This window comes from Anolis carolinensis, chromosome 2 (genome assembly GCF_035594765.1).
Source record: "Anolis carolinensis isolate JA03-04 chromosome 2, rAnoCar3.1.pri, whole genome shotgun sequence".
NCBI classification, from domain to species: Eukaryota; Metazoa; Chordata; class Lepidosauria; order Squamata; family Dactyloidae; genus Anolis; species Anolis carolinensis.
The window spans coordinates 192,358,579-192,377,922 of record NC_085842.1 but is presented as its reverse complement, the minus strand read 5'-3'; the positions used below and the strand labels follow the sequence as shown (position 1 = coordinate 192,377,922).

The window sequence follows — 19,344 nt, the reverse complement described above, 5'->3', positions numbered from 1 at the left end:
GAACATACATCAAATAGAGACAACAAGCAGGGAAGATAAATCTGAACGAAAATCAAACTATAAAGTGACAGGGCAAGTTTTAATGTGGATATGGGCCAAGTTATAATGCAGGGGTCCTCAAACTTTTTAAGCCGAGGGCCGGTCCACAATCCTTCAGACTGTTAAGGGGCCGGATTATCATTTGAAAAAAAATACAAACAAATTCCAATGTATGACTTATTTGTAGTGCAAAAACAACAACAACAACAAGAACAATGAAAGAACAATACAATATTTAAAAATAAAAACAATTTTAACCAACATAAATTTATCAGGATTTCAATGGGAAGTGTGGTCCTGCTTCTGGCCAATGAGATAGTCAAGTTAATTAGGGTTGTTGTTGTGTGCCTTCAAGTCATTTCAGACTTTGGGTGAGCCTAAGTCTAAAATTATTTATTATTTATTTACTGCATTTATTTACTACATTTGTATCACACCCTTCTCACCCCAAAGGGGACTCAGAGTGGCATACAAATTATATGTACATACAATATATTATATTATTAGCATAGCACAATATTAGCATTATATATTACTATATTGAAATATACCACTATACTGTAATATTATTAGTAATATTATATGTAATATAGAATATATAATTAATATTATTATATGGTATTATTATTAGTTATATTGTATTACATTATAATATTATTATCAATATTATATGTATATACAATATATTATATTATAAAACTGAGGGCGGGGGCCAGGTAAATGACCTCGGAGGGCCGCATCCGGCCCCCGGGCCTTAGTTTGGGGACCCCTGTTATAATGGATTTGTCTACTCAAAAGCACAACGGAACAACTATGTTTTTAATTGCTTCCGGAAGACAGTGAGGGTCGGATATAACCCAGTTCAAAGCAGAAAACGTGGGATTTTATTCAGCAGTGTGGAAGGGACCCACGATAAACCTATCTAAGAAACGAGCGCTGATGTGGTCTATCCAATGCAACTTTCTGAATCAGCTCCCAGGAAAAGCAGAAAGGGCAAAGGGTTAGGGTTAGGGTTAGGCCAAAGGGGATTGGCAATGGCTGGCAAGATGCAGATGAGGCATTTGGCCACCAGGAGGCAGCAGCGCTTCACCGAGATCCCTGCAGCAGAGTGGGGCACTTGAACGGGGAAGCTGTTGTCCCGCAGGAACTCAGACTTTGCTCTTTACCTGCGCCAAGGAGGACAGCAAGGCGAGACGGCGGATTTCTGCGCCCAGGTAAGGGAGAGCCAGCCTCACCTTAAGGGTGGACGGGGTCCTGGTAGTGGGGGGAGCGGATATTTCCGGCACTCCCCATCACTATATAAGAGGAAGTCGCTTCAAGCCAACCCGTGTCAGGACCGCCTTCCATCTGGAAATCTGTCTCTTCATTGGGAAAGGCCATGCGGATCCAGAACAGGTCTCTACAGTCATTTACAGACCCACCACCAAGACTCTACCCTGATGAGGATTCACCAGATTCAAACTTCCAGGGCCCCATAGCATTGAATTACTGGAAATTAATTTTACAGTGCAGATGCACCCAGGACAGGCCCGTAGCCAGAAAAACAAATTCGGGAGGGGTTGAAACTCCCCCTAAAAGATGACTTTTCAGACCTGTGTCTCCTGATCTGGCAGGAGATCTCAACTAGGCCCTGCAATGACCACCCCCTCAATGGATTGTCACCTTGACGTGGTGAGGGGGCTTGCGTGTTCCAATGAACCTGCGGGCACAACCACGGGAGTCACACACTCCCAGGAGTGGACACAGGAGAGGATCCAGACCAAGCACAATCCGAAGACCCAAAGACCTCAACAGCGGAGCAGGCGGAGGATAACATGGTACATGTTACAACGGCTGTGAAGGCGGAAGAAGGCTGCAACAGACTGAGAAGCCACTCTCGTTGTGTTAATCACACCACTGCTGGGACCTCACTCTTGTTGTGGTAACCTCTGAGCAGTTAGACTCAATTTAACCCTCTCTGGGGGAGATTCCACCAAAATGCAGCAGAGTAGCAAGAGCAAAAGCTTTCAAATGCAACAGTTACTTACACGGGCGAGCAAAGAGAAGCCTTTGACCATTTAGGATTGCAATGGACTGCAAAGTCTCAATAAAAGTTCAAAAAGTATTTATTCAGGTAAAAAGAACTCCATTGTAGATAGAAAGGCTTGAGAGCTGTCTAGTCTACTCTAGACTGGTTCCTAAGGAAAAATAAGAAAGGAAAAATAACAAACATCTAAATAGTTACATCTTGCCAGGAGAGATGGCAGGACCTGTTGTTAGCTTGAAGAACAAAGGGAGAAGAGACTGAACCAAAATGGTTCGACCTCATGGTCCAGTTTATTGGGGCCATGAAAGACATTCTGACCAATGAGATGTTAGTGTCCCTGGAGATTCACATTTCTGCTAACTTCAAAATAAGGAATGTGATGTAAACAGGATAGAGTGAAACACAGTAAAGCCTGTCTAGGCATGCTTTGGAAACAGGGAAAGGATTCCCGTGATCTAACTCTATCATCTATCTAACTACGTTTAGACTTCAGTAGTCCAGGATGATTCCCAACAACTCTGTAAAGACTGTGTGTTGACCAGCCGTGCACCGACCTCCACACATTAAAAAAAAAAAATCACGCACAGGCGTCTTCCAAGAAATGGAGGACCATCATCCTTGAACTACGAGGGATCGCCTAAGAAGAAGCAATGACCATCATTGTGCAAAGGTTCTTCACAGGTAACAGGTCCTGAATCACTGCTCCCTCTTAAAGCCATTTCTTGTTGGCCACAAAGGACAATAGTTTCCACAATGGGCAGAAGTTTCTGCTTTCTTCTGCTTTCTTCTGATTTCCTTTATCATCAAGACGTTTTCCACTGTGAATTAGCGAGAACTTTCCAGGCAAGCATAAGTTGTTCTGATGGTACTCTGTTTTTTGGTGTCTATAACTTCTATAGTGGACCAAAAGGTCCCAGGTTCAAATCCCGGGAGCGGAATGAGCGCCTACTGTTAGCCCCAGCTCCTGCCAACCTAGCAGTTCGAAAACATGCAAATGTGAGTAGATCAATAGGTACTGCTCCGGCGGGAAGGTAACGGAGCTCCATGCAGTCATGCCGGCCACATGACCTTGGAGGTGTCTATGGACAACGCCGGCTCTTTGGCTTAGAAATAGAGATGAGCACCAACCCCCAGAGTCGGACACGACTGGACTTAACATCAGGGGAAACCTTTACCTTTAACTTCTATTGCATTTTTCCTTTGCAGAAATGGTATAACAACCAATGTACGAACCAATGAACAAAATCTGACTAGTACAGTAGAGTCTCACTTATCCAAGCTAAAAGGGCTGGCATGTTGGATAATAAGGAGAGATTAAGGAAAAGCCTATTAAACATCAAATTAGGTTATGATTTTACAAATTAAGCACCAAAACATCATGTTATACAACAAAATTGACAGAAAAAGTAGTTCAATATGCAGTAATGTTATGTTGTAATTACTGTATTTACGAATTTAGCACCAAAATATCACAATATATTGAAAACATTGACTACAAAAATGGCTTGGATAATCCAGAAGCTTGGATAAGCGAGGCTTGGATAAGTGAGACTTTACTGTATTATTTAAAAAACTCTAAAATCAGAACCGTAAATAAAGAGCAAGACTCAAAAAGCAGGGGAATTCTAGACAAGAATCAATTAGGGCCAAATAACACTTCCCAACTGAGGTTTCCCCCAGGCAGAGGAGCCCCAAGGACGGCTAATGACTCTGAACAAAGGATGCCTCCCAGGCTAGAGACAAACCTTTCCAATGCTAATTAGAGTGATTAACTGAAACATTAATGCTGGCTTCCAACTGACAAAGGACTCTTGTCACACCCTGGACTCTCCACAGATATATATTTTTTTCCTTCCTTGCCTAGTTTATCCATGCCTCACAACCTCTGAGGATGCCTGCCATAGATGTGGGCGAAACATCAGGAGAGAATACTTCTGGAACATGGCCACACAGCCCGAAAGATATACAACAACCCTGTGATCCCGGCCATGAAAGCCTTCGACAACACAAGGATAGTCCATTTTATGGGGTGGAGGGTGGGTTGAAGGAGTTAAACCATTTCCCCCTTTTTCTTGTTATCCCCCTGCCCCGCACACATAAACCCATGTCCTTGTCATGGAACAACCCTTGTTTATGATATGGGAAGGGGGGAGGGGGAATAACCAGCAAAAACAGGAGAAATGGTTTTCCTACTTCAACTCCCTCCTCCCTAAAATGAACTTTCTTTCTCTCTACTGGCCTCCACCCAGATACAGTGTGTGCTTGAAGCAGATTTTCCCAAGAGCAGTGGTGATGAATTGGGCCAGTTGCTGTAAAACCAAATACATTGCTATAGCTAGGACATGTGGGGTGCTCATGGTTAAGGGGCTTCCAAAATGTTCAAAATGGGTCATTATCAGGGTATGGCCAGAAACTGGGCTGAAGACAGGCTGTTCTTAAGCATACAAAGAAAGCCACTTCTGTTCTGAAGTCGAAAACTGAAGATTGTTTTGTAAACTGTTCTGAAGGAAGGCTGCCTCAGGCATTCTGCATCAAGTAGGACAGTTATTGATGTGCCCCTTTATTGGGTGAATGGCAGTGTGTACTTGTTGGATTCCACAGCAAAAGGGGAGTGAGAGGTCAGTTCAGATTGACTCAGATATAATTCTATATTTTCTTTCACATAGTCCAGAACTTCAAATTATGCATATCTAAGGTGACCATGGGGCCCCTGGTGGTGGCGCAGTGTGTTAAAGCGCTGAGCTGCTGAACTTGCAGACCGAAAGGTCCCAGGTTCAAATCCCGGGAGCGGAATGAGTGCCCGCTGTTAGCCCCAGCTCCTGCCAACCTAGCAGTTCGAAAACATGCCAATGTGAGTAGATCAATAGGTACCGCTCTGGCGGGAAGGTAACGGCGCTCCATGCAGTCATGCCGGACACATGACCTTGACGCCGGCTCTTCGGCTTAGACATGGAGATGAGCACCAACCCCCAGAGTTAGACATGACTGGACTTAACGTCAGGGGAAACCTTTACCTTTACCTTAAGGTGACCATACATCCAGTTTGGCCAAGTCTTTTTCTGAAAATATAAAGTGTGCCACCAGTATCCTGTTAGATCGGGAGTCCTCAAACTTTTTAAGCTGAGGGCCGGTTCATAGTCTCTCAGATTGCTGGGTGGCTGGACTATAGTTTGAAAAAAAATTAACAAATTCCTATGCACACTGCACATATCTGATTTGCAGTGCAAAAAAAAAAACACGTAAGAGCAATACAATATTTAGAACAAGGAACAATTTTAACAAACATAACTTACCATATTTCAATGGGAAGTATAGTCCTGCTTTTGGCTGATGAGATAGTCAAGTTAATTAGGATTTTTGTTGTCATGTGCCTTAAAATACGTAGTTTCAGACAGGATGATTATGAGTCTAAGGTTTAGGGCAGGGGTCCTCAAACTTTTTAAGTGGAGGGCCGGTTCACCGGTCCCTCAGACTGTTGTGGGGCCGGACTATGATGAAATAGTCCAAAATTAGGATTGTTGTTGTTGTGTGTCTTCAAGTCGTTTCAGACTTAGGTCAACCCTAAGTCTAAAGTTTAGGACAGGGGCCAGGTAAATGACATTGGAGGGCCGCATCCGGCCCACGGGCCTTAGTTTGGGGACCCCTGGTTTAGGGTGTGTATGTAAATGACCTTAGAGAGCCTTAGTTTGGGAAGCCCTTTGTTCCTTCATATTCAAAATTCTACTTTTATTTTAAGAAATTCCTATGTGGAGAAGAAAAATATTTCCATATTGTATAATAAACTACTGAACTGGGTAATTGAAAGAGAAGAAGTTACCAATTCGATGATTCAATGGGCCAAAAACATAGGAAGATCAATTTTAATACAGGAATGGGAGGAAATATGGCAGGTCAAAATGAAATATACCTACTCCACGGACTTAAAAGAAAACTGGTTGAAAACCATCATAGGTGGTACCTCACGCCAAAAAAATTAGGACAAATGTATAAAAATGTTAATACAAAGTGTTGGAGGTGTAAAGTTCAAACAGATTCATATATCCATATGTGGTGGAGTTGCAGGAAAATTAAAAAATTTTGGGAAGTGATCCTAGGGGAATGTAATAAAATTTTAAAAACACAATTGGAACTTAAACCCGAGCTTCTCCTGCTAGGGCTTTATGACCAAAATGATAAAGTAGATGCTAACACAGACAAACTTTTCACTTTTTTCATCACGGCAGCCAGATTAGTAATTGCCAAACATTGGAAATCAGAGAAACCATTGAAGAAAGAATGGTGGATCGATAAAGTGATTGAAATTAAAGATATGGACAAGCTAACTTTTATGTTGAGGAAAAATGACGGTAGAAGGATGAAAGAGACGGACTGGTCATACTTAGAGGAGTATACACTAACACAGAAATGAGAGTCAGAGTTGGCAGAAATGGGTCACTGACAGAAGCCTTCTCTACAACAAGCGGAGTAAAACAGGGATGTTTATTGGCTCCCACCCTTTTCAACATCTATGTGAACGATTTAGTGCCATGTTTATCCAAAATTGACTCACCTTCACCAACAATCAGGAACAGAAAGATTTTTGTCCTGATGTATGCAGATGATGTAGTGCTCTTATCCCTTTCTCGCCTGGGTCTCAAAAATCTTCTACAGGCTTTCAGTAAATACTGCCAAGAAGAATATCTATCGATAAACTACTCCAAGACCAAGGTGATGGTTTTTGGAAGACACTGTCCCAGGTAGAAATGGACTTTAGACCAACATGACATAGAGCAAACCCACTTATTTAAATATTTGGGAATTGTTTTCAGTGAATCCCTCTCCTGGAAACACCACAGGGATGCAGTGAAGCTGAAAGCCGAGAAAACAATAGGAGCCCTAATGAAATTCTTCTATACACAAGGCGGCCAGCTAATTGAACCCGCCCAAAAAAATTTCAGCAATCAAGTGCTGGCACAAATGCTCTATGGCGCAGAAATCTGGGGCTTAGATACCAATATTTGTAAAACCCTGGAGATTTTGCAGAACAAGTTCCTACGTAAACTTTATTCTCTTCCATCTGGAACGCCTGCAGCTCTGTTGTGCACTAAATCTGGTTGGCCAACAGTAAAAGCAAAAGTAGATTGTGCCCAGTTAAGATACCTCAAGCGAATTGCTACTCTTCATAACGACCGTCTCCCAGCATTGTGCTTTGAGGAAATGAGAAATTGGCAACTCAAGAAATTTGGCCTAGAAAACCTCCTACTCAACTACAATCTTCCTGAATTGAATTCTGCCCTGGACATGAATAAGAGGCAACTAAGAGACTGGCTATTTTGGATTGATTCAAGAAGGACTTTGCAATCAACCAGGAATTCAAAATTCTCCCCGTGGTTCCCTATTTTAAAAACTGAACATTTCAGAGCCAGATATCTGATTAAGCTCAAGCCACCATCCTTAAGAATTGCCTTTACTGAGCTGCGATTCCAAGTAATGCCTACCGCAGTGTTGGATGGTCGCTATCATAATGTGCCATGGGAAAATAGACTATGTATCTGTGGCCAAAGTCAGGTAGAAGACATTGTGCATTACATGTTAGTTTGTCCATTGTATAGTGCCCCAAGAGAAAGACACCTGGAACCCCTGCTAACCCATGGTAAAGGGAATTGCTTAGCAGAAACTGTGCATTTTCTGCTGAGTGACACAAACAACTATGTAACTCACAAAGTAGCCCTGTTTGCTCTATCTGCAAAAAAGATCAGAAAGAGAGAATTAGATAAAATTGCCATCAACTGCCGAGGAGATTCAAAGGATTAAGTGGACTCACAATATGCATCTATATGTGAACTCTTTCGCAATTTTTTTAAAATTACTGTTAAATGGCATTGTTTTAACTCCTTGCGGGAGCACGATTATGGCTTCTGCTCAGTATCATTGGAGTCTATTGCTCCGAGGGTACTATTGTGTGCATGTGTTGCTTTTTGTCATGGCCTTGGACCCGTACAATAAACTATTTTGACTTGACTTAATTTAAAGAAACAATGAAGAACTTGAAGAAGAGAGATCGGAAGTCACCACAACCCCCTTTCCCCCTTTTCTCCCCCTTTCCCACCTTTTTTCCCTCCTTTAACTTGCTTTGTGCTATTTAGCCTTCCCCCCCCCCACCCTTCCCCAAATTCCCCATTTCACCTCTCCCTTCCCCTGCACCTAGCTTACCTTTCCTAGTTCCCTAAGTTTCCCTCTCCTTACCTGTATTTCCCCCCCAAACTTTCCCCCCTCCCAAATATGTACTATACAGTTAAACTCTAATAAAAATTTAAAATGTGGACATGGGGCAAATCTGGAGGCCCTCTGCAGTCAAATTGTTCTTGTTTAGGTTGTTCGAAGTCCACCTGCAAATTGCAGGCATGAAGAAAGGAAGATTGAGTGATGCAATTGGCAGGCAAGAATCTAGGAATGACTGGATGGTATTGATGAGAAGATGAGGCAAGGAGAGTGAAATGTATGTGGAGCAGAGGGCAAGAAACAAGGGATGGGCACCCAACAAAGTTGTGCGGTAAGTTGAGGGAGGGAGTAGCAGAAATAACAGTGAGAGTGGCAGAGCATATAAAGCAAAGGAGTGGCACAAGCAGCAGAGTCAAAGAAGTAAGGGTGAAGCACATGGAGAACACCAGGTAAACCTGGTGGGAGAAACAGGGAAAGGAGAGGCACAACATGAGTGTTCAAGAAAAAAGGAAGAGAGTATGGTGTGCCATGAGGGGAGGGGAGATACTGAGTAGAAGGAAAAGGGAAGGAGGGTGGAAGAGTAGTGGCAGAGTCCGAAGAGCAAGAGAGGTAAGCATCCGATGACAGTCACTTTCAGGGGATTTTGTGCCAGTTTCATGAATCTATATTTTTTGCCATTAATGAAAAATGATGGCAAAAAACAGTGGTTGGACAGTAATACTAGTTTCATTTTTTTGTGCATGACAGTATGTTTAGATTGTTATTTTTCTATGAAGGTACATGTCTACTTTGTGCATTCTTCCTCCCTCTTTTAATCTCTAGCCTTGTAAGGTAGGTTTACTGGGAGATAGTTGTGGTCACATGGTAAATTCCATGACCAAGAAGATATTTGAACTTGGGTCTTCCTCTTCCATATTCAGCATTTCAAACTTCATACTCGTTCTCTCTGATCAATTGTAACAGTACAAAATGCTTACGAAGGGTAAAAGAAAGTAGAGAAAAATGCAGCAATTAAGTTACCTAATTTGTATAATTAGAAAAATTCCATCATTTGCAAATTACTGTATATACTCGAGTATAAGCCTTGTTTTTCAGCCCTTTTTTTAAGACTGAAAAAGCCCCCTCAGCTTATACTCGGGTGAGGGTCCTGGTTGGCTTATATTTGAGTCAGCTTGTACTCAAGAATATATGGTACATTTATTATTTTTCTCTATTATTATTGGTATTATTACATGTATTATTTTTCTCTATTATTGTTGCTACTATTACATTTATTTTACTCTATTATTATTATTATTACATTTATTATTTCACTCTGATCTTATTATTATTATTGCATTTATTATTTTACTCTATTTATTATTACTTGTATTATTTTCCTGTAATAATAATAATAATAATAATTATTATTATTATTATTACATGTATTATTTTATGCTATTATTATTAAAAGGATACATAAGCACATTTACATGGAAGAAGATGAGAATAATGATTTGATCAGAGTTGGACAGTCTTATCTTAAATCTGAACTTTATGTAAATATTCAAAAACATTTAAACTACTGATGTCTCAATTAATGTAATTTTATTGGTATCTATTTTTATTTCTGAAATTGACCACCCTCGGCTTATACTGGAGTCAATGTTTTCCCGGGGAGTTTTTTGTGTTAAAATTAGGTGCCTCGGCTTATATTTGGGTCAGCTTATACTCGATTATATACGGTAGATGCTCAGGTTTGAGTAAGTGTTATATAGTAACCCCATATAAGGCCCCTTCTGAAGCTCTTTGTTTATACTACAGAATATAGTAGAAATCTAGAATATCAAACAATATTTGCCTCCCAGTTTTTGTTTACAAAAGTTCTGGCTCTATTGCAGCTTATGCTTAGAATTTACCATATTGCTTTCTCTCTTCTCTGAAAGTGCTATGGAATCTGCTACTCAACGCCTTTCTCCCTCCTGGCTATATTCTCAGCCAGAGCCTGTAGAAGCAATTTTCCTGCATTACAGCTTACAAAATTCCCCAGCTGTCGTGGGAAGTTGTCATGCTGCCTGAAGAATTCTTGAAGTTGTCATCCAATACAGTGTTTTTTATGAGCTCTAGGGCTGACATTATAGTCTTTCTGACAAATTAATTTCTAGTATAGTGCATGATGCTGCCAGCAGCTTAATACAATGCCTTAGTGAATCACTATGTGTAAAGACAACCAATGTTTGTATGTATATATTTCACAAACAGCAATAATAGCTTGAAGAGGATTCCATTTCTTCTTGCTCGGTATGCCTCTTTCCTGCCAACTACCGGTACCTAAAAAGTTGAAATACTGGTCAGGCCTTTAAAATCCTGGCATGATGGAAGTTAAATAGGGCATGTAAATGCTCTTTATTCGTGTAGCTTTTATTCCTGGCATAGAAATAGAAAAACAGCTAGACATGGTACAGTACTTGCTTTATTTTTGCATGAAGCCAAGTGGGTCATAGGCAGTGTGTGCTTCTTGCCCTCTGGGAATTATTGACTCCGCTCCTCCCTGGATTGCAAACACATCCCATGGAGTCCCACCAGAAACCTAAATTTTCCTAAAATTTTGATTCTGCTCTGTTTCCTATACTTGCATTTCAATTGCCGATGATTAAGAAGAAATCCTGTTTCAGTTTGTCATTAATTTCTTCCTAGGCTCTGCCATAGAATTTTTCAGATTCTTCTTCTGCTTCTGTAATTGGAGCTTAAAATTCCATTATGGTTGTAGTGATAAGGTTTCGTTATGATTTGACCAGACTTTGTATTATATCATTTGACTACTATGCTACATCTGTCTTCACTGTAAAGGCCACCCATTTCTTTTTAGGTTTCATTTCCTGAGTGAAACAATTTATAATTATCTGGTCCAAAATGTCCCATTACTGTCCACCTTAATGCACATACCTGAGTATTGTAATGTTTATTAACGGAGCCTCCGGTGGCCTAGGAGATAAAAGCCTCATGACTTGAAGGTTAGGTTGCTGACCTGAAAGCTGCCAGGTTCGAATCCCACCCGGGGCGAGGGTGGATGAGCTCCCTCTATCAGCTCCAGCTCCATGCAGGGACATGAGAGAAGCCTCCCACAAGGATGGTAAAACATCAAAACATCTGGGCGTCCCCTGGGCAATGTCCTTGCAGACGGCCAATTCTTTCACTCCAAAAGCAACTCCAATTACTCCTGACACGAAAAAAAAAAATTAACGTAATGTTTAGCCCTAAATGGTTCGGACCTGCCTATCTTCGTGACTGCATCTTCCCCTACGAACTTGCACGATCTCTAAGATCAGCTGGGGAGGCTCTCTTCTCGTTCCCACCTCCGTCACAAACGTGGCTGGTGGAGACAAGGGAGAGGGCCTTCTTGCTGGTGGCCCCCCAGCTCTGGAACTCTCTCCCCAGGGAGATTAGACTAGCGCCCACCCTGTCCACCTTTCATAAAGATCTAAAAACCTGTTCCACTGTGCTTTTGATTAATCAGACCCCCAGATAATTTTGGCCCGGCTATGGCCCAAGTCTAGCCCTTGCACTTTGCTACCACTTCCCACCTAGAGATATAGTGCTCTATCTTATATTGCCCTCCACTCCCAATTTCATCGCCCCTCAGGACATTATTATTCAGGCCATTGATGCTTGGCTCGATGGTGTTTTATAATATGTTTTTTTGTGTGTTGCCTATTTTGGGGAAATTGTTGAAGTGGGAATGATTGTATATAGAGTTGTTTAAATGTAATTGAGTTATAGTGTTGCAATGTGAGCTGGAGATTGCATCATGCACTGTCTGCTGTCCACTATGCGAGTGTGTAAAGAGTTAACTGTGTATTACATCAGACAGCAGAGGTGGTTATAAATAGCTCCCTGTGTTATCTGTTCTTCCCTCTGCCCTCTGCTCTCTGCTTCCCTGCACTCTGTCTGTATATATCGTCTTGAGAGTTTTCCGTTTGTTAGTAAATCTTTTATAGAAAGCCAAACAGGCTTCAGCCTCTTTATTTGTGCCAGTGATTCTTCGTTGATCTTCCGCTGCATGTGTTTATCCAAACTGCGCGCTCTGACAGTTTTATTATGGTGATGTTTTTATGAATTCTCTGCTATATTTTAACTGTGTTGATCGGACTTGTCCCCATGTGAGCTGCCCCAGGTCCCTTTGAGGAGATGGAGGCGGGATACAAAAATAAAGTTATTATTATTTATATGCTCAATTTCTTGTATTACTTAGTCTAGTTTTTGGTGATTCATTCTCCTTACATTCTAGATTCATATCAAATATATTGTAGAGCTTTGGACTTTCACCTCTAAGAATGTCAATAGCTGAACATCCTTTTGAATTGATTCCAGTTGCATCACGAGCCACAGCACTATTCATACTTTTACTGTGCCCAGTAGCTTTTTGAGTAACTTCTGACTTCTGAGTCCCATCATTGGCACTATCTGTTGTAATATTTTGGATTGTCTCAATCATAGGTTTTTAATGGTAAAATACATTGAAAAGGGTTTTATCATGCCTGCTTCTCCTCAGTACTAACAAATGTTAGCTTCGCAGCTATTGCCATTGTCTCTGAGAAATCCTCCACCTCTTGCTACTGATGCTGCCCAATAGCTATTTGGCTAATAATTAGTCTGGCTCTTCAACCAAAGACTGCCTGGTACCAGTAGCACTTCTATCATTAGCAAAGCACCTTATTTCACAGGAGCATACAATTCCCTCCCATTGAAAGATAGTACAATGAATGAGATTGCCGTATTAACACCTATGAACTATTGGTTTAGCCCAATGGGTGGAAAAACCCTCAAGAGATGTTATTTGTAACAGTTGAATGCAGAGAAAGAAAGAAAGCAGGAGTTGAGAGGAGCTGCAGTAGGTACAGATTAGTCACTTTTCACATTGAATAAGGTAACAGGATTTCATAGAATCATAGATTTGGAAGAGACCTTGTGGGCCATCCAGTCCAACCCCCTGCCAAAATGCAGGAAAATTGCATTCAAAGCACCCCTGACAGATGGCTATATATTTAGGAGATGACATAGGTAAATTCTTTGTAGTGGAATTTCTGTTTTGCATTTGTGTCTATGTTGTCTCTTTTATTAATGGCTTTAGGATTTGCCTCTAGGGTTCCTTTCTATAGTATTGAGCATTACAAACAACAATTCTGCAGTTGAGCCCTGCACTGACAGTTCACTGAATGCGTGAAGCTTTGGGACATTGGGACAGTTTAATATACAATTTCTCATATTGTGCGATTACATATACGCATACACATTTTGAACTTAAATTGTGCTTGTGTTTGCAACTTTCTTTATGATTGACCTCATAAACTCCAGAAAAAGTACACAAAGTAATAGACTGACACAAATCTGACATTTAAAATTGCAACGTCCAGAAATAAGTGGGAGAGGATTTGGGTTTCTGAATGTGCTGTTGCCTGAAAAGTTGCCAGTCTCCAACAAAGGACATTTCAAAGAGAGAAAGGAGGTAATTAAGGCAGGGAAATATGCCCGATGACCATGGAATGTAAAATCATAGTCTGACAAGATTGTAAAAAACCCAAGATAACCACAATAGCAGTAACTGGCCATGATGACACAACCACCATAGGTTTTCTGTGTTAGTTATCACCAGCTGGAAATTAGTTTGAAGCTCAGTTCTGTTGTCAACAGCAGTGCAACAGAATAAACTAAAAATTGAGCTGCAGAAGGCGGGACTTTTCTTCCCCAATTTTCAGTCTATTGGTTGCTACTCTTAAGCAATGCCTGTTCCCTGCTCATAGTGCAACAAATGCTGTGTCAGAAAGGTAAATTAATAACTGTGAAGTTTGAGCTATCAGTCCAATGTCCTGTCCAAGAGTTGGGGGTTGCTTTAATTCTTGCCCCGGGGTTCCCTTTTCTCTGTCAGTCTGTCTTCATAGATTCTGTTTTCTTTTCTTCTCCCAGAATGTTGCCCCTCATGGACTGGATACTGGAAAACCTGACTCTGGAGAAGGCTTCCTTCCAGATGGTGGCTGTCTCCGGCCTGTTGCTTTTGGTGCTGGCTGCCCTCCTCCATCTGCTTTTGAAGGGCTTTGGCTTCTGCTATCACTATTATGTCCTCTGCCAGAAACTGCGTTGCTTCTCAGAACCCCCACGCGTCAACTGGTTCTTGGGGCACTTGGGTTTGGTAAGTATGGCTGCTGGGAACACCTTAGGTTTGGACCATTCCACAAGCAGGTGGCTGAAAGGCTATTTTTATGGGAGGAGAATGCTGTCAATCAGTACTTGCATTGCCCCATGGTCTGAAAGCACAGCTATGAGACAGAAAGCAGCAACCAGAGATATCCATGTCAGTGGGACAGTGAAACCACTCTGGGATTAATGGTGCATCTATACTGTAGAATTAATACAATTTGATACCACTTCAGCAGCCATGCTCAGTGTTATGGGATCGTTTGTACTTTTACAAAGTGCTTAGCCTTCTTTGACAAAAAGTGCAGATGCCTCAAACTACAACAACCATGATTGTTTACACTATGGCAGTTGAACCAAAAGTGACTTGAAGTTTCTCAAGTTGCTCCTGACATGAAAAAAAAGTTGTAGCAATGTTAAACTGCATTAATGTAGATGCACCCTGAGTCTATACCAGGTTCAGCACCTTGAATAACTCTTTTAGGGTTTAGTTCAAAACCTGGAGCAGGTTCATTGCTCTATTGGCATGCTATATTCTGCTAATTCCTGTTTCAATCCAAAACTGCAAGACTGGCTAGTTCTAACTTTTAGACCAGTGGTTCTCAACCTGTGGGTCCCCAGATGTTTTGGCCTGAAACTTCCAGAAATACTGACAGCTGGTAAACTTGCTGGGAATTGCAGGCTAAAACACCTGGGGTTGAGAACCACTGTTTTAGACTGTTTTCACACACAATTTTAAGAGCAGGCTATCCATTTGGGACACATCATATATCTAGGTATATATGCATTTAGGTTATGGAATATAAAGAATTCCCAAAAGGTGCTGCATTATAACCTTACATACAATCAGATTAAGAGCCTGCATTGGATAGAAATATAGGACCAGGAAGACAAAAACTAATTTGAACATCATTTTGGAGGAAATTGATATTATGAAGATTTTGGGCGTAGTCTTCTACAAGGAGACACACAAAATGTTGTATGGACTGAATAGATCTTTGAGTGGCAAAACTTAATCTCCTGCTTACCCCAAATATTGTCTGACCCTTCCCCTACCCGCAACAGTAATGTCATTTTCCTAAGTTTTTTTTTTGTTTTTACTTTCCATGTGAAGTCAGAAGTGAAAGAGAAAGGCAAGCTTTTCTGAATACATCCACAGAATAGTTTAGTCTTGTATGTAGATCTATGGGCCTGGATATGCTTCATTGTGGCTTCCTGCAGCTATATTCTTTCATCCACAAAAAGCGGTAGATGCACGTGGCCTAGTCAGGACTTAAAATCTGTTAAGAGCAAAAATGCTGGTAGTGTATAACCACCTTCATTTTGGAAGCCAGGCTCTGAAAATGCTCACTCCAACTCTCTTCATAATAAGCACCCTGTTTGGGGAGGGGGAATTATACAGCAAACCAGATCCTCTCCCTCCACTGATTCCTGCTCCACTGTGTCTTGGTCTAAGATTCATGGTGTTGGGGATGCATGATGATAGGTCTTGTGGAGGCCAGTTTCTTAGCAGAAATCTCTGAAGAGGCAAAGTTTCCCTGGGATACAGCTGCCAAGATGGAAGTGGGCATTAACTCAAAGGTGACAAAATGAAGTACTTCCAGGGACAAGCAAGCACTGAAGAAAGTTGACATACAACCAGATGAGCCATGATGTTCATCACGTACATTTTAAACTAAATTGTTGACTGGGATGAGTAAAGAAGAAAGGAGCAGTTTGAGACAGAATGTGTTCAAGACATCAGAGTTAAGTTTGTCTTTAATCACAGTCCCTTCTCCCCAATGTCATATAAGCCATGAATTCATCCGCTTGGAAATGATGACAGAGATTCTACCTGACATCCTATGATGGGGACACAGAGCTAAAACCTGTTGAACTCATAGTGTGCATCTGCACTGCGGAATTAATACAGCTTTTTTTTTTCTTGTCAGGAGCAACTTGAGAAATTGCAAGCCATGATTCAATGCTATGTAATCCTGGAGTTGCAGTGTTATAAGGCTTTTAGCCTTCTCTGCTAAAGAGTGCTGGTGCTTCACCAAGTCACAACTCCCAGGATCCCATTGAGCCATGACAGTTAAAGTGGTGTCAAACTCCATTCATTCCACAGTGTAGATGTAGCCATGGGTCCCTGTCTGTGTCTGTCCCTGATCCTCACTGGCTACTCTTTTGCAAAAGTCAAACATGCAAGAGATAACTGTAAGAGGATCATCGTATATGCTTTGTCACTCAGTTACTTCCATTTGGTCCTGAAATCTGGTATGAACCTGTTTCTGGAGTCATGCTCGTGAGTTTCTTTTAGGTTCAAGGACTTTATACTCATGATGAGTCACTGCAATTGTTTACCAACATTTGCAGGGACCTCACTCTCTGTCCTTGCAGGGACTTCAGTTTCTCTCCCCAACACAGCCTAATACGAGGAAGTGATCAGACTCATAGCCAGAAAAAACATTCAAGAGGGAAGGGTTTGTGAAACTTTTTAAAAATCGAAACATGAAAAGTAGGTCCATTACACAAAATAATTTAAATTCTGTGACTCATTCTATATTTTATATAGACTTAATTAAATCAAATTTCTATGTTAGTTGCAAGTCTTTAAAAAAACTGAAAATGACTCTTAATTGGTTATGGTTATTTATTGGTTACAAAAGAATAAACAGTGCCTGGGCCTGTTAATGCCTTCCTCATTAACAGACCCAGGTCATTACCACTTTTGGTTATGACCATGTCACTCAAACCCAATTGTCAAAGTGACATCCATGGGCTTGACTTACTCCTCCCAAAATTAAATTGTATCCATAAATGAGGGCTTGACATTGAGCAATGCTGGATCTGTAATTTAAATGAACAAACACTATAATAGTTTGTTAGGCCATGAGCCGGAATAGGCAGAACCTGGAGGGCCTCTCAGATACAGGATAAGATCACATGGCCTCCTCCAGAACGGCCCCAGCCTGAGGCAACAACATAGCCTCAAAGTCATAAAGTCTGACATGAGGTCTGAATGAAATGGAGACCTCCAAATGTGTACTGGTAAAGCCCTGGGCTCAGGCTGTGGTGCAGGCTGGAGAGCAGCTGCAATCAATCACTGCAATGAATCACTCTGACCAGGAGGTCATGAGTTCGAGGCCCGGCTCAAGCCTATGTTTGTTTGTTCTATGTTAAAAGGCATTGAATGTTTGCCTATATGTGTAATGTGATCCACCCTGAGTCCCCTTCGGGGTGAGAAGGGCGGAGTATAAATGCTGTAAATAAATAAATAAATAAACATGTAGCCTGAAACCAAATTAAGGCCTCCCACTATACTGATAAAGGCTATAAAGCTGTCCTGCTGTTAGCTCCAGCTTCTGCCAACCTAGCAGTTCAAAAACATGCAAATGTGAGTAGATCAATAAGTACCGCTCCAGCGGGAAGGTAACAGCACTCCATGCAGTTATGCCAGCCACATGATCTTGGCGGCATCTACGGACAATACCGGTCTTTGGTTTAGAAATTGAAATGAGCACCACCCCCCAGAGTCGGATACAACAAGACTTAATCTACTAATCTACTTCTGTAAACTGCTCCGAGCCAAATTGGGAGTAGTCCAATAAATACAAGTCCAATAAATAAATAAATATAAATAAATGTCAAGGGAAAACCTTTACCTTTACTGAAGTAGAATTCTCTGTTAGGGGCTGCTAATGCACAATCCTAAACCTTAGAATTCTGTAAACTGTTCACTCTTCAACCTAGTGCTCTCTAGGATACTATCATAGCAACCACACCTTATGACTTATGCCCAAAAGCTGAACCCCAGGCCCAGTGCTTTTCTATAAAAGGGCATGTCTTTGCCCTGCTTCCCATTTGTATAACCCCACCAGCAGCTGTGCCCCTTCCTCTCCTGATAGCACCAGCACTCACTGCCTCTATCCCTTGCAGGTTTATCCTAATGAGGAAGGCATGGTGACAGTGGCCAAGTTGGTGGCAACATTCTCCCCAGCCTTTCTGACGTGGATGGGACCCTTTTTGCCAATCGTGAGCTTGGTCCATCCTGACTATATCAAGCCAGTTGTGACTGCCTCAGGTACTGTGATGATGGGTTGTGGCAAAATGGTGAGTGGAAGGGGATTCCCACAAGGGCAGAGCAGTCCTCTTTCTACAGCACCTCCACAGGGATGGTAGAGAGCAATGTTGTCTGAGTATATACATTAATGTGGAGCGTTTCCAGGTTATGGTTACATCTGCATTGTAGAAGGAATGCAATTTTAAACCAGTTCAGCTGACATGGCTCAGTACTACAGAATCATGATAGGTTGGTGAGGCACCAACAGTCTTTGACAGAGAAATTTAAAGAGGTCTTGTGAAACTGAAACTCTGAGAATATGTATTAGAATCACAGGTGCTTTTTAATATTCGAGGACTATCCACAAAGTAAATTACATTTTGGAATTAAAAATTAACAACGTATAGGAATAAATATTTATTATATACATTTGAAAGCCACACTGCAATAGTACTTTTAAACATAGTCCCCATTCAAAATTAGGCATGTTTCATAACGATTAGTGAGTTTTGAAAGTTATTACCCTCAGCGCTTTCCCGCCGCCCCCCTGAAGAGTGTGGGACCTGCGCTATTGCAATGCGGAAGCTCAGCCAGCTGAAGAATGAATGTAAAAAGAAGGGAGGAGCAAGCCAGAACCCCGCACTCTCGCTTATTTTGCAAAATTGCAAGAGAGAATCAAAACATTCCAGCGTCCCTTTCCCTTCCCTTCCTGCCAGCTCTCTTGCCTCCCGGGGAGAAGCTGCCAGGATCGGCCAAGGCTTCTTGGCAGCTTCTCCTCCAGAGGCAATGCTGATCTCCTCCAGACTGCTTGGCTGATCCTGGCACCTTCTCCTCGGGAATACTGCATTGGCTTCCTGGAACATGC

The 19,344-nt window shown here is 41.6% G+C and overlaps 1 protein-coding gene across 8 annotated transcripts in view; it reads left to right on the top strand.

Annotated features, from left to right (window-relative positions):
* Positions 1 to 1,124: 1,124 nt before the first annotated feature.
* LOC100561551 (ultra-long-chain fatty acid omega-hydroxylase) overlaps positions 1,125 to 19,344 on the top strand; it is a 40,220-nt gene continuing 22,000 nt past the window's right edge. Inside the window, exons 1-3 of one of the 8 annotated variants that reach the window (XM_062971418.1) lie at positions 1,125 to 1,253; positions 14,210 to 14,432; positions 18,356 to 18,529. In XM_062971418.1, coding sequence (XP_062827488.1) covers positions 14,211 to 14,432; positions 18,356 to 18,529 — 396 coding nt within the window. In that variant the 5' untranslated portion in view covers positions 1,125 to 1,253; position 14,210. Of the gene's footprint in view, positions 1,254 to 8,417; positions 8,598 to 12,328; positions 12,347 to 14,209; positions 14,433 to 18,355; positions 18,530 to 19,344 lie in introns of those variants that run through there. The other 7 variants (XM_016991156.2, XM_062971419.1, XM_062971417.1 and 4 more) reach the window with 7 other exon arrangements.